Source organism: Hirundo rustica, chromosome 6, assembly GCF_015227805.2.
Source record: "Hirundo rustica isolate bHirRus1 chromosome 6, bHirRus1.pri.v3, whole genome shotgun sequence".
In the NCBI taxonomy this organism is placed as follows: Eukaryota; Metazoa; Chordata; class Aves; order Passeriformes; family Hirundinidae; genus Hirundo; species Hirundo rustica.
Window position 1 is genome coordinate 46,841,079 of NC_053455.1, and position 16,470 is coordinate 46,857,548.

The following is a 16,470-nucleotide window of genomic DNA, read 5'->3' on the forward strand; positions in this document are numbered from 1 at the left end:
TAAAACCAGAATTCTTTTTGCATATTTTTTGAAAACCTAATGAACTTTGCTACCTCAATGTCTGTGGTAGTGATCCTTTGTATATATCCTTTTAAATGTAAATGATACGTTTACTGTGCTTTTTCCCTTCCAAAAAATAAATAGACCTATTGGGGAGATAACAATATTTCAAATCATCCATCTCACATCTTTTGTCCTGTTCCCAAGAGCACTGGTAGGGATGCTGCACGTTCTGTATGCTGGCTCAAAGAGGAGCTACCTTTCTTGCCAGAGAACTTGTGAAGATACCTAGCCTGAATTTGTGCAGCAGAATTGACTATCTAACATAGAGAAGAGACAGGGCCACTTTACATTTAAACACACAATGAATAACAAAGGATTGATAGAAGAAAAATTAAAACAAAAAAATGATGTAATGAACCAGTATGTCCACATTCTTAATCTGTTCTTTTCTTTTTCAGCGAATGCACAATTCATGGCAAAAAATGCAGATATGATGAACATGGTAAGTTGATGAAGTCATTTTTATATTAATACAACACATTTAGGGTACCCTCCATTTCAGAGAGCAAGGAATAACATCCTGTTTTAATTTACAGAATGTGTCTGCATTTATGAGGGGCAGAAATACAACTACAAGGACGTGGTCTACAACACTACAGATGGCACAGGATGGTGTATTGTTGCAACCTGTGGTCCCAATGGAACGCTTCAAAGGTTTATCCATTACTGTCTAATGTCAACATCACCCACAACAGCAACAACATTTCACTTCAGCTCTACACCACCTACCACTACTTCCACAGGTACATCCTTTGTAGTGCATAAGAGGGTATTCTCTTGTTTAGTGAGAAAAAGATATTTTACAGTACTAAGTGGATTGCTCAGATATTGGTATTGAGATGATGAAGTTTTGGTTTTTAGAATTCTAGTACAGCATACTTGAGGTTGGGAATCTCTAGTTACTCTAGGCATATAGGTATTCAGTATAAAATGTGTTTTGAAATTACAGAAAATATCAGCATTGTTGGAATTCAGCAGCTGTTTTCCATCTATTTCATAATGAGAGTTCATCTACAAAAGTTCTCCAAACCACTAAATGGTTTCTTAAGATCAGAGCTAAAACACGAAGTGTAGGGATGCTTGAAATGGAGGTGCAAAGACAAGGCAGTGAGGAGTCAAATGATTTGGAAGAAAGAACTAGCTATGGATCTCAATGCGTACACTAAACCTTACTCTCTTCCACTGAATTTCAATACGTTCCAGAGAGATGAGTATATAGTGAAGCAAGATAAAACCAAAGCAAATAGACTCAAGCAAATAGACTCAACCAAATGCAAAACACGTGAGACTTAATTTTTTTTCCTTTTTCCAGAGTGTATAAATTAAGCCTGAGCCTTATTTCAGCACCTTGTAACGTGCATTTAGTATTCTCCTGGGAAGTGACAGTTCCAAGCACGTCACTACATTAAATTGCTGTGTAATGGACTTTCTGTTCTACAACATATTATACATATAATAAACTGATGCACTATAGGAGTGTAACGCAAGAAAAATGACAATAGGAAAATTGTCAGCCCATTTAAAATAACAAAAAAAGATAATATCTACAGGAACTCGTTCTTAATTTGATGGTCTCTTCCTTTTCTCCTTTACAGTGTCACCAACTACATCAGTATGTGTTCATGAAGTCTGTGAGTGGTCAGAATGGTATGATGGGAGTCTACAAACCCCTGGCTATGATGGGGGAGATTTTGAAACTTTTGATGATTTACGAGCGAAAGGTTATGCAGTCTGTAAAGCCCCAAAGGCTGTTGAATGCAGGGCAGAAAAATTCCCTGATATACCACTGAAAGACCTTGGCCAAAAAGTAGAATGCAGTACAACACAAGGGCTTATCTGTTACAACAAGGATCAAATTTCAACAATGTGCAACAACTATGAGATCAGAATCTTCTGCTGTGTATTTGTACCATGCTCTTCCACAACACCTTTCAGCACATCAACCCCAGTCACAACTACGACTTTGACAGAAACATCTACTGAAACAACGTATTCAGTTACTACAACTTCTGAAAGTACAACATTCATACCTTCAACTACTGAAGAAACAGCAACCACAACTAAGATGACAACACCTATCACCACATCCCCTTCAACGATTCCTCTTTGTTTCAAAGAAAAATGTTACTGGTCAAGATGGTATGATGTCAGTTATCCAGGGTCAGGATACAATGATGGAGATTTTGATACCATTCAGAACATAAAAAATAAAGGATACAAAGTCTGCGACAACAGAAAGGATGTGGAATGTAGAGCAGTACGGTTTCCTGATACACCATATCCTCTACTAGAGCAACACATTACGTGTAACACAGACGAAGGGCTGATATGTTACAATAAAGATCAACTGCCACCAATCTGCTATAATTATGAATTAAGATTTAAATGCTGCATAAACATACCAGTAGAGTGCGAAACAACCCCTGAAAGCCTGAGTACAACAACACAACCAACGACACATTTTTCAAGCATAACATCAAAAATAGGACCAACGACTCTAAGCTTGCAAACAAAACACAAGACAACAACTGAATACACAGTACCACCAAAAACAGATTTCATACATACCAGAATAACATTAAAACCAACTACACAAACACAAAGAACCTATAAAACATCGATAAGCAGCACAACAGAAAAATCTACAAAATATTCGACTACCACCACCTGTGAACCCGAAGTGTGCACTTGGAGCGAATGGTTTGACGTTGACTTCCCCTCCTCGGGGCCCAACCAGGGAGACTTTGAAACCTACCAGCACATCCGCGCCGCCGGCAAGCGAATCTGCCGGCAGCCAAAGGAGATCGAGTGCCAGGCAGAGGACTACCCCGACGTAGCCATCCAGCAGGTGGGACAGGTCGTGCAGTGCGACGTCCGCTTTGGACTGGTGTGCAAGAACGAGGACCAGACGGGCAAATTCAAGATGTGCCTCAACTACAAGATCCGCGTGCTCTGCTGCACCCCCAACTACAACTGCTCAATCCCCATCCCCTCGACCACCACCAGCCCCACCACCAGCACCACGGGCATAACCATCGTGTCCTCCACCCCAGTCACCACCTCCACCTCCACGCCCTACATCTCCAGCACCACCAGTCCCACCTCCACAGAAATCAGCACCTCCACCACCACCACCCGCCCCACGCCAACGACGTCTACCACATCCTCCTCCACCATGTCCACCACCACCTGTGAACCCGAAGTGTGCACTTGGAGCGAATGGTTTGACGTTGACTTCCCCTCCTCGGGGCCCAACCAGGGAGACTTTGAAACCTACCAGCACATCCGCGCCGCCGGCAAGCGAATCTGCCGGCAGCCAAAGGAGATCGAGTGCCAGGCAGAGGACTACCCCGACGTAGCCATCCAGCAGGTGGGACAGGTCGTGCAGTGCGACGTCCGCTTTGGACTGGTGTGCAAGAACGAGGACCAGACGGGCAAATTCAAGATGTGCCTCAACTACAAGATCCGCGTGCTCTGCTGCACCCCCAACTACAACTGCTCAATCCCCATCCCCTCGACCACCACCAGCCCCACCACCAGCACCACGGGCATAACCATCGTGTCCTCCACCCCAGTCACCACCTCCACCTCCACCTCCACGCCCTACATCTCCAGCACCACCAGTCCCACCTCCACAGAAATCAGCACCTCCACCACCACCACCCGCCCCACGCCAACGACGTCTACCACATCCTCCTCCACCATGTCCACCACCACCTGTGAACCCGAAGTGTGCACTTGGAGCGAATGGTTTGACGTTGACTTCCCCTCCTCGGGGCCCAACCAGGGAGACTTTGAAACCTACCAGCACATCCGCGCCGCCGGCAAGCGAATCTGCCGGCAGCCAAAGGAGATCGAGTGCCAGGCAGAGGACTACCCCGACGTAGCCATCCAGCAGGTGGGACAGGTCGTGCAGTGCGACGTCCACTTTGGACTGGTGTGCAAGAACGAGGACCAGACGGGCAAATTCAAGATGTGCCTCAACTACAAGATCCGCGTGCTTTGCTGCACCCCCAACTACAACTGCTCGATCCCCATCCCCTCGACCACCACCAGCCCCACCACCAGCACCCCGGGCATAACCATCGTGTCCTCCACCCCAGTCACCACCTCCACCTCCACGCCCTACATCTCCAGCACCACCAGTCCCACCTCCACAGAAATCAGCACCTCCACCACCACCACCCGCCCCACGCCAACGACGTCTACCACATCCTCCTCCACCATGTCCACCACCACCTGTGAACCCGAAGTGTGCACTTGGAGCGAATGGTTTGACGTTGACTTCCCCTCCTCGGGGCCCAACCAGGGAGACTTTGAAACCTACCAGCACATCCGCGCCGCCGGCAAGCGAATCTGCCGGCAGCCAAAGGAGATCGAGTGCCAGGCAGAGGACTACCCCGACGTAGCCATCCAGCAGGTGGGACAGGTCGTGCAGTGCGACGTCCACTTTGGACTGGTGTGCAAGAACGAGGACCAGACGGGCAAATTCAAGATGTGCCTCAACTACAAGATCCGCGTGCTTTGCTGCACCCCCAACTACAACTGCTCGATCCCCATCCCCTCGACCACCACCAGCCCCACCACCAGCACCCCGGTCATAACCATCGTGTCCTCCACCCCAGTCACCACCTCCACCTCCACGCCCTACATCTCCAGCACCACCAGTCCCACCTCCACAGAAATCAGCACCTCCACCACCACCACCCGCCCCACGCCAACGACGTCTACCACATCCTCCTCCACCATGTCCACCACCACCTGTGAACCCGAAGTGTGCACTTGGAGCGAATGGTTTGACGTTGACTTCCCCTCCTCGGGGCCCAACCAGGGAGACTTTGAAACCTACCAGCACATCCGCGCCGCCGGCAAGCGAATCTGCCGGCAGCCAAAGGAGATCGAGTGCCAGGCAGAGGACTACCCCGACGTAGCCATCCAGCAGGTGGGACAGGTCGTGCAGTGCGACGTCCACTTTGGACTGGTGTGCAAGAACGAGGACCAGACGGGCAAATTCAAGATGTGCCTCAACTACAAGATCCGCGTGCTTTGCTGCACCCCCAACTACAACTGCTCGATCCCCATCCCCTCGACCACCACCAGCCCCACCACCAGCACCACGGGCATAACCATCGTGTCCTCCACCCCAGTCACCACCTCCACCTCCACGCCCTACATCTCCAGCACCACCAGTCCCACCTCCACAGAAATCAGCACCTCCACCACCACCACCCGCCCCACGCCAACGACGTCTACCACATCCTCCTCCACCATGTCCACCACCACCTGTGAACCCGAAGTGTGCACTTGGAGCGAATGGTTTGACGTTGACTTCCCCTCCTCGGGGCCCAACCAGGGAGACTTTGAAACCTACCAGCACATCCGCGCCGCCGGCAAGCGAATCTGCCGGCAGCCAAAGGAGATCGAGTGCCAGGCAGAGGACTACCCCGACGTAGCCATCCAGCAGGTGGGACAGGTCGTGCAGTGCGACGTCCACTTTGGACTGGTGTGCAAGAACGAGGACCAGACGGGCAAATTCAAGATGTGCCTCAACTACAAGATCCGCGTGCTTTGCTGCACCCCCCAACTACAACTGCTCGATCCCCATCCCCTCGACCACCACCAGCCCCACCACCAGCACCCCGGTCATAACCATCGTGTCCTCCACCCCCGTCACCACCTCCACCTCCACGCCCTACATCTCCAGCACCACCAGTCCCACCTCCACAGAAATCAGCACCTCCACCACCACCACCCGCCCCACGCCAACGACGTCTACCACATCCTCCTCCACCATGTCCACCACCACCTGTGAACCCGAAGTGTGCACTTGGAGCGAATGGTTTGACGTTGACTTCCCCTCCTCGGGGCCCAACCAGGGAGACTTTGAAACCTACCAGCACATCCGCGCCGCCGGCAAGCGAATCTGCCGGCAGCCAAAGGAGATCGAGTGCCAGGCAGAGGACTACCCCGACGTAGCCATCCAGCAGGTGGGACAGGTCGTGCAGTGCGACGTCCACTTTGGACTGGTGTGCAAGAACGAGGACCAGACGGGCAAATTCAAGATGTGCCTCAACTACAAGATCCGCGTGCTTTGCTGCACCCCCAACTACAACTGCTCGATCCCCATCCCCTCGACCACCACCAGCCCCACCACCAGCACCCCGGTCATAACCATCGTGTCCTCCACCCCAGTCACCACCTCCACCTCCACGCCCTACATCTCCAGCACCACCAGTCCCACCTCCACAGAAATCAGCACCTCCACCACCACCACCCGCCCCACGCCAACGACGTCTACCACATCCTCCTCCACCATGTCCACCACCACCTGTGAACCCGAAGTGTGCACTTGGAGCGAATGGTTTGACGTTGACTTCCCCTCCTCGGGGCCCAACCAGGGAGACTTTGAAACCTACCAGCACATCCGCGCCGCCGGCAAGCGAATCTGCCGGCAGCCAAAGGAGATCGAGTGCCAGGCAGAGGACTACCCCGACGTAGCCATCCAGCAGGTGGGACAGGTCGTGCAGTGCGACGTCCACTTTGGACTGGTGTGCAAGAACGAGGACCAGACGGGCAAATTCAAGATGTGCCTCAACTACAAGATCCGCGTGCTTTGCTGCACCCCCAACTACAACTGCTCGATCCCCATCCCCTCGACCACCACCAGCCCCACCACCAGCACCACGGGCATAACCATCGTGTCCTCCACCCCAGTCACCACCTCCACCTCCACGCCCTACATCTCCAGCACCACCAGTCCCACCTCCACAGAAATCAGCACCTCCACCACCACCACCCGCCCCACGCCAACGACGTCTACCACATCCTCCTCCACCATGTCCACCACCACCTGTGAACCCGAAGTGTGCACTTGGAGCGAATGGTTTGACGTTGACTTCCCCTCCTCGGGGCCCAACCAGGGAGACTTTGAAACCTACCAGCACATCCGCGCCGCCGGCAAGCGAATCTGCCGGCAGCCAAAGGAGATCGAGTGCCAGGCAGAGGACTACCCCGACGTAGCCATCCAGCAGGTGGGACAGGTCGTGCAGTGCGACGTCCACTTTGGACTGGTGTGCAAGAACGAGGACCAGACGGGCAAATTCAAGATGTGCCTCAACTACAAGATCCGCGTGCTTTGCTGCACCCCCAACTACAACTGCTCGATCCCCATCCCCTCGACCACCACCAGCCCCACCACCAGCACCACGGGCATAACCATCGTGTCCTCCACCCCAGTCACCACCTCCACCTCCACGCCCTACATCTCCAGCACCACCAGTCCCACCTCCACAGAAATCAGCACCTCCACCACCACCACCCGCCCCACGCCAACGACGTCTACCACATCCTCCCCCACCATGTCCACCACCACCTGTGAACCCGAAGTGTGCACTTGGAGCGAATGGTTTGACGTTGACTTCCCCTCCTCGGGGCCCAACCAGGGAGACTTTGAAACCTACCAGCACATCCGCGCCGCCGGCAAGCGAATCTGCCGGCAGCCAAAGGAGATCGAGTGCCAGGCAGAGGACTACCCTGACGTAGCCATCCAGCAGGTGGGACAGGTCGTGCAGTGCGACGTCCACTTTGGACTGGTGTGCAAGAACGAGGACCAGACGGGCAAATTCAAGATGTGCCTCAACTACAAGATCCGCGTGCTCTGCTGCACCCCCAACTACAACTGCTCGATCCCCATCCCCTCGACCACCACCAGCCCCACCACCAGCACCACGGGCATAACCATCGTGTCCTCCACCCCAGTCACCACCTCCACCTCCACGCCCTACATCTCCAGCACCACCAGTCCCACCTCCACAGAAATCAGCACCTCCACCACCACCACCCGCCCCACGCCAACGACGTCTACCACATCCTCCTCCACCATGTCCACCACCACCTGTGAACCCGAAGTGTGCACTTGGAGCGAATGGTTTGACGTTGACTTCCCCTCCTCGGGGCCCAACCAGGGAGACTTTGAAACCTACCAGCACATCCGCGCCGCCGGCAAGCGAATCTGCCGGCAGCCAAAGGAGATCGAGTGCCAGGCAGAGGACTACCCCGACGTAGCCATCCAGCAGGTGGGACAGGTCGTGCAGTGCGACGTCCACTTTGGACTGGTGTGCAAGAACGAGGACCAGACGGGCAAATTCAAGATGTGCCTCAACTACAAGATCCGCGTGCTCTGCTGCACCCCCAACTACAACTGCTCGATCCCCATCCCCTCGACCACCACCAGCCCCACCACCAGCACCACGGGCATAACCATCGTGTCCTCCACCCCAGTCACCACCTCCACCTCCACGCCCTACATCTCCAGCACCACCAGTCCCACCTCCACAGAAATCAGCACCTCCACCACCACCACCCGCCCCACGCCAACGACGTCTACCACATCCTCCTCCACCATGTCCACCACCACCTGTGAACCCGAAGTGTGCACTTGGAGCGAATGGTTTGACGTTGACTTCCCCTCCTCGGGGCCCAACCAGGGAGACTTTGAAACCTACCAGCACATCCGCGCCGCCGGCAAGCGAATCTGCCGGCAGCCAAAGGAGATCGAGTGCCAGGCAGAGGACTACCCTGACGTAGCCATCCAGCAGGTGGGACAGGTCGTGCAGTGCGACGTCCACTTTGGACTGGTGTGCAAGAACGAGGACCAGACGGGCAAATTCAAGATGTGCCTCAACTACAAGATCCGCGTGCTCTGCTGCACCCCCAACTACAACTGCTCGATCCCCATCCCCTCGACCACCACCAGCCCCACCACCAGCACCCCGGTCATAACCATCGTGTCCTCCACCCCAGTCACCCCCTCTACCTCCACCTCCACGCCCTACATCTCCAGCACCACCAGTCCCACCTCCACAGAAATCAGCACCTCCACCACCACCACCCGCCCCACGCCAACGACGTCTACCACATCCTCCCCCACCATGTCCACCACCACCTGTGAACCCGAAGTGTGCACTTGGAGCGAATGGTTTGACGTTGACTTCCCCTCCTCGGGGCCCAACCAGGGAGACTTTGAAACCTACCAGCACATCCGCGCCGCCGGCAAGCGAATCTGCCGGCAGCCAAAGGAGATCGAGTGCCAGGCAGAGGACTACCCCGACGTAGCCATCCAGCAGGTGGGACAGGTCGTGCAGTGCGACGTCCACTTTGGACTGGTGTGCAAGAACGAGGACCAGACGGGCAAATTCAAGATGTGCCTCAACTACAAGATCCGCGTGCTCTGCTGCACCCCCAACTACAACTGCTCAATCCCCATCCCCTCGACCACCACCAGCCCCACCACCAGCACCACGGGCATAACCATCGTGTCCTCCACCCCAGTCACCACCTCCACCTCCACGCCCTACATCTCCAGCACCACCAGTCCCACCTCCACAGAAATCAGCACCTCCACCACCACCACCCGCCCCACGCCAACGACGTCTACCACATCCTCCTCCACCATGTCCACCACCACCTGTGAACCCGAAGTGTGCACTTGGAGCGAATGGTTTGACGTTGACTTCCCCTCCTCGGGGCCCAACCAGGGAGACTTTGAAACCTACCAGCACATCCGCGCCGCCGGCAAGCGAATCTGCCGGCAGCCAAAGGAGATCGAGTGCCAGGCAGAGGACTACCCCGACGTAGCCATCCAGCAGGTGGGACAGGTCGTGCAGTGCGACGTCCACTTTGGACTGGTGTGCAAGAACGAGGACCAGACGGGCAAATTCAAGATGTGCCTCAACTACAAGATCCGCGTGCTTTGCTGCACCCCCAACTACAACTGCTCGATCCCCATCCCCTCGACCACCACCAGCCCCACCACCAGCACCCCGGTCATAACCATCGTGTCCTCCACCCCAGTCCCCACCTCCACCTCCACGCCCTACATCTCCAGCACCACCAGTCCCACCTCCACAGAAATCAGCACCTCCACCACCACCACCCGCCCCCACGCCAACGACGTCTACCACATCCTCCTCCACCATGTCCACCACCACCTGTGAACCCGAAGTGTGCACTTGGAGCGAATGGTTTGACGTTGACTTCCCCTCCTCGGGGCCCAACCAGGGAGACTTTGAAACCTACCAGCACATCCGCGCCGCCGGCAAGCGAATCTGCCGGCAGCCAAAGGAGATCGAGTGCCAGGCAGAGGACTACCCCGACGTAGCCATCCAGCAGGTGGGACAGGTCGTGCAGTGCGACGTCCACTTTGGACTGGTGTGCAAGAACGAGGACCAGACGGGCAAATTCAAGATGTGCCTCAACTACAAGATCCGCGTGCTTTGCTGCACCCCCAACTACAACTGCTCGATCCCCATCCCCTCGACCACCACCAGCCCCACCACCAGCACCACGGTCATAACCATCGTGTCCTCCACCCCAGTCACCACCTCCACCTCCACGCCCTACATCTCCAGCACCACCAGTCCCACCTCCACAGAAATCAGCACCTCCACCACCACCACCCGCCCCACGCCAACGACGTCTACCACATCCTCCCCCACCATGTCCACCACCACCTGTGAACCCGAAGTGTGCACTTGGAGCGAATGGTTTGACGTTGACTTCCCCTCCTCGGGGCCCAACCAGGGAGACTTTGAAACCTACCAGCACATCCGCGCCGCCGGCAAGCGAATCTGCCGGCAGCCAAAGGAGATCGAGTGCCAGGCAGAGGACTACCCCGACGTAGCCATCCAGCAGGTGGGACAGGTCGTGCAGTGCGACGTCCACTTTGGACTGGTGTGCAAGAACGAGGACCAGACGGGCAAATTCAAGATGTGCCTCAACTACAAGATCCGCGTGCTCTGCTGCACCCCCAACTACAACTGCTCGATCCCCATCCCCTCGACCACCACCAGCCCCACCACCAGCACCACGGGCATAACCATCGTGTCCTCCACCCCAGTCACCACCTCCACCTCCACGCCCTACATCTCCAGCACCACCAGTCCCACCTCCACAGAAATCAGCACCTCCACCACCACCACCCGCCCCACGCCAACGACGTCTACCACATCCTCCTCCACCATGTCCACCACCACCTGTGAACCCGAAGTGTGCACTTGGAGCGAATGGTTTGACGTTGACTTCCCCTCCTCGGGGCCCAACCAGGGAGACTTTGAAACCTACCAGCACATCCGCGCCGCCGGCAAGCGAATCTGCCGGCAGCCAAAGGAGATCGAGTGCCAGGCAGAGGACTACCCCGACGTAGCCATCCAGCAGGTGGGACAGGTCGTGCAGTGCGACGTCCACTTTGGACTGGTGTGCAAGAACGAGGACCAGACGGGCAAATTCAAGATGTGCCTCAACTACAAGATCCGCGTGCTCTGCTGCACCCCCAACTACAACTGCTCGATCCCCATCCCCTCGACCACCACCAGCCCCACCACCAGCACCCCGGTCATAACCATCGTGTCCTCCACCCCAGTCACCCCCTCTACCTCCACCTCCACGCCCTACATCTCCAGCACCACCAGTCCCACCTCCACAGAAATCAGCACCTCCACCACCACCACCCGCCCCACGCCAACGACGTCTACCACATCCTCCTCCACCATGTCCACCACCACCTGTGAACCCGAAGTGTGCACTTGGAGCGAATGGTTTGACGTTGACTTCCCCTCCTCGGGGCCCAACCAGGGAGACTTTGAAACCTACCAGCACATCCGCGCCGCCGGCAAGCGAATCTGCCGGCAGCCAAAGGAGATCGAGTGCCAGGCAGAGGACTACCCCGACGTAGCCATCCAGCAGGTGGGACAGGTCGTGCAGTGCGACGTCCACTTTGGACTGGTGTGCAAGAACGAGGACCAGACGGGCAAATTCAAGATGTGCCTCAACTACAAGATCCGCGTGCTCTGCTGCACCCCCAACTACAACTGCTCGATCCCCATCCCCTCGACCACCACCAGCCCCACCACCAGCACCACGGGCATAACCATCGTGTCCTCCACCCCAGTCACCACCTCCACCTCCACGCCCTACATCTCCAGCACCACCAGTCCCACCTCCACAGAAATCAGCACCTCCACCACCACCACCCGCCCCACGCCAACGACGTCTACCACATCCTCCTCCACCATGTCCACCACCACCTGTGAACCCGAAGTGTGCACTTGGAGCGAATGGTTTGACGTTGACTTCCCCTCCTCGGGGCCCAACCAGGGAGACTTTGAAACCTACCAGCACATCCGCGCCGCCGGCAAGCGAATCTGCCGGCAGCCAAAGGAGATCGAGTGCCAGGCAGAGGACTACCCCGACGTAGCCATCCAGCAGGTGGGACAGGTCGTGCAGTGCGACGTCCACTTTGGACTGGTGTGCAAGAACGAGGACCAGACGGGCAAATTCAAGATGTGCCTCAACTACAAGATCCGCGTGCTTTGCTGCACCCCCAACTACAACTGCTCGATCCCCATCCCCTCGACCACCACCAGCCCCACCACCAGCACCCCGGTCATAACCATCGTGTCCTCCACCCCAGTCACCACCTCTACCTCCACCTCCACGCCCTACATCTCCAGCACCACCAGTCCCACCTCCACAGAAATCAGCACCTCCACCACCACCACCCGCCCCACGCCAACGACGTCTACCACATCCTCCTCCACCATGTCCACCACCACCTGTGAACCCGAAGTGTGCACTTGGAGCGAATGGTTTGACGTTGACTTCCCCTCCTCGGGGCCCAACCAGGGAGACTTTGAAACCTACCAGCACATCCGCGCCGCCGGCAAGCGAATCTGCCGGCAGCCAAAGGAGATCGAGTGCCAGGCAGAGGACTACCCCGACGTAGCCATCCAGCAGGTGGGACAGGTCGTGCAGTGCGACGTCCACTTTGGACTGGTGTGCAAGAACGAGGACCAGACGGGCAAATTCAAGATGTGCCTCAACTACAAGATCCGCGTGCTTTGCTGCACCCCCAACTACAACTGCTCGATCCCCATCCCCTCGACCACCACCAGCCCCACCACCAGCACCCCGGTCATAACCATCGTGTCCTCCACCCCAGTCACCACCTCCACCTCCACGCCCTACATCTCCAGCACCACCAGTCCCACCTCCACAGAAATCAGCACCTCCACCACCACCCACCCGCCCCACGCCAACGACGTCTACCACATCCTCCTCCACCATGTCCACCACCACCTGTGAACCCGAAGTGTGCACTTGGAGCGAATGGTTTGACGTTGACTTCCCCTCCTCGGGGCCCAACCAGGGAGACTTTGAAACCTACCAGCACATCCGCGCCGCTGGCAAGCGAATCTGCCGGCAGCCAAAGGAGATCGAGTGCCAGGCAGAGGACTACCCCGACGTAGCCATCCAGCAGGTGGGACAGGTTGTGCAGTGCGACGTCCGCTTTGGACTGGTGTGCAAGAACGAGGACCAGACGGGCAAATTCAAGATGTGCCTCAACTACAAGATCCGCGTGCTTTGCTGCACCCCCAACTACAACTGCTCAATCCCCATCCCCTCGACCACCACCACTACGTTCCCTTTTATTACCCGAAGTGAACCTATCTTTACCAGTCCTCTGCCTCACATTTCAACTACGCCTTGTTTCTGCAAGATTGGCGATGCTATTTTTTCACCTGGTTAGTTTATGTCATTTTTGATTGTCTTATTTCCTGTTTTTCCGTTTGTGGTTTTTCTTGATCATGTTTCTTTTTCTTAAAAGTTTTTTTTTTCTTTTTCCTTCCTACTTTCTTTACTTTTTTTAATTTAATATTTCTTCATTGTTTTTTATTTAAGGTGACTTGATTTACAACGAAATGGATAGTGAAGGTTGTAGATTTTATGCCATCTGTAGCCCGACATGTAATATTGAACGACATGCTGTGCACTGTAATGTCAGTACTTCACCTGCCACTACTTCCTCAGAGTGGTCTACAATAACAACATCAGCTCCTCTGCCTCCCACATCTCAAAGTATTGGTTTTCATGGTTGTGTTTCCCCTATTTACCCTCCGTTAAAAGTACGTAATTTTTCTGTTAATCTTTGACTATTGAAATAATATATTTTTTTGTGCTACCAGATTGGTACAGTTTGTAGTCTTTAAATGTTACAGGTGCTGATTGTCTTATTATTTCCTTATGATGAGCATTATATAGGACATTACATTTGAGTTTTCCTTTTTCTGATCTTCAGGTTTGTGTACTGCTAAAGCAAGTTTTAATTTTGTTTTGTTACTTTTCTCTTAGTAAAACTCTTTCGTGCATTGCATATTTTATCTATCTTCTCTCTGGCATAATAGAAGGAATTTTCTATTGGATTTTTTTTTTCCACTGAAGGAAATATTTAAAATGCAGTAGGGGCGTGCATCTGTTTCTGTTCTCCTGCCCTTTTATCTGTAGTCCTTTAAACTTTTTTTTTTTTGTTATATTCTCTGTTGACCTTGAAGAACGCTACACATACAATAGACTACATCAGTTCCTGTAACCTAATACGCGTCCCCCAATCCCCAGAAGAGCTCCTCATGCAGAAGAAACAAGTGTAGTTAAGGTTCTCTCCTCCTTTTAGCATTAAAAAAAATTAATCATGTGGAATATTGACAACTTTTTATATCAGTCAAGATTTTCATTTTAGTCTTTTAGATTTAGACAAGTAAGCATTTTATATCCCCCATATCATGATCAGAATTTTGAATACCTCTAGTTGCTATGAAAAAATCACTAATATCCCAAACTGAAGGTAAGTAAGACATACTAATTTCCTTTCCAACACCACCATTACTGGAAACATTCTAGCATAAATCTAAAAAGAGGGGTAAAGGTCATACCTGTTTGCAGAGTTTTGTTACAAAAACTTTTTCTTCATTTTGCAGCCTGGAGAAAGATTCAAATTATCCAACTGTACAGAAGTCATCTGTAATGGAGACAATGACATAGATGTACTTCCAACGTACTGTCCACCTGTAAAGGAAATTACCTGTGCAAACAAATATCCTCCATTGCTGGTACCTGATGAAAATGGATGCTGTTACCGATATGAGTGTCAATGTAAGCACCAATAAATTCAGGAATAATATTTTTTGGAAAAAAAAAAGCTAATCTTTACACAGAATATATGGGCATTTTCATGTCGTAAGCTTGCTCTATAAATTGCACTCTCTTCAGTTTTTAAATTTTTTTCTACATAAATTCTCATCTTAATCTTGTACATATTTTCTCTGTGACAGGTGTGTGTAGTGGATGGGGTGATCCTCACTACATTACTTTTGATGGAACCTATTATACCTTCCTTGAAAACTGTACTTACGTCCTGGTGAAACAGATTGTCCCTAGATATGACAACTTCCGTGTTTATATTGACAATTATTACTGTGATTCAAAAGATGGACTGTCCTGCCCTAAATCCATTATTATTTTCTACAAATCTGCAGAAGTGGTGCTGACTCGTGAACTCATGAATGGTGTGATGACCAATGTGGTAAATAATTTTTTCTCTTTTTGGGAAAAAAAAAAAAAAAAAAAAAAGTTTCCATAAACCTTACTGATGCTATTCTGAGATAGAGTCTGTTTCAATATCACATCATGGAGGTGATCCGGGCAGCGGGTATCACTAGGGGGGAAAAAAAGGATTACACTGGATGCAAACAATGTTTGAAGAACAAAATTATTATTTCATGAAAACTGGTAGATTGTGTCATACACTTATGTAAACAAACACATTTTGAAGAAACACAAATGCGAATTGCAAGCAGGAGTCTCTTCTCGGGCGGAAGATGGATATGCATCCTTTATTTGCTGGATGACTGGGGACCAAACAGCCCTAAAATGATTCCCCCCTCAATTTCCTACTGTGAAGGAAGGTATAGCTGAGGAAAAGGGGTGACTTAGACTGTTCCCTCACCTTCATGATCCAAAGTAGTGTTGGCAAACAAATGAAAAGATTGTCCTACTCTTACACCGGGGAATCTATTAGTTGATTAGAGAATCTATAGAGGGAGAAAATTTGTTTGAATAGGCACTCTTGCCTTAGAGTGCCCTGCCAAATTCTCAGTCAGAAACACATGTTGGTTCCAGTTATTCCCTGTGAAAGAAAACAGTAACAGACAATTTTAACTCATGCATTAGCCCAATTCAGTGAGAAGAGAGTTGCAGAAAAACTTCTGACAAAAAACTTTTAGGCAAGTATGTTTACCTTCATTAGCTCATATAAGATACAGGCTACAAATTGAAAAGTTTAATGAATAAATATGATCACTACTACATAAAACTGTCACTAAGGGCATCTGACTTTATTTTGAATTCAGACAACTCTTCCAATGTCAATTACTATGTAATATAGAGATGGTGTGATTATCTGACGAAGTTACTACATAATAATGGCAGGGATGTTTCTACAGCTAAAGAAAACTACCACTCATTTTCATATGAAGTATGTTTCCAATACACATAATCATGAGGGATACAATGAAA

At 52.3% G+C, this 16,470-nt stretch overlaps 1 protein-coding gene across 1 annotated transcript in view; it reads left to right on the forward strand.

The window, feature by feature from the left end:
* LOC120754219 (mucin-5AC-like) overlaps positions 1-16,470 on the forward strand; it is a 47,738-nt gene that overhangs the window by 21,847 nt on the left and 9,421 nt on the right. Inside the window, 9 exon segments of the mRNA XM_058421056.1 lie at positions 462-505; positions 600-806; positions 1,659-5,604; positions 5,687-9,998; positions 10,000-13,143; positions 13,145-13,643; positions 13,801-14,024; positions 14,874-15,048; positions 15,228-15,478. Coding sequence (XP_058277039.1) covers positions 462-505; positions 600-806; positions 1,659-5,604; positions 5,687-9,998; positions 10,000-13,143; positions 13,145-13,643; positions 13,801-14,024; positions 14,874-15,048; positions 15,228-15,478 — 12,802 coding nt within the window.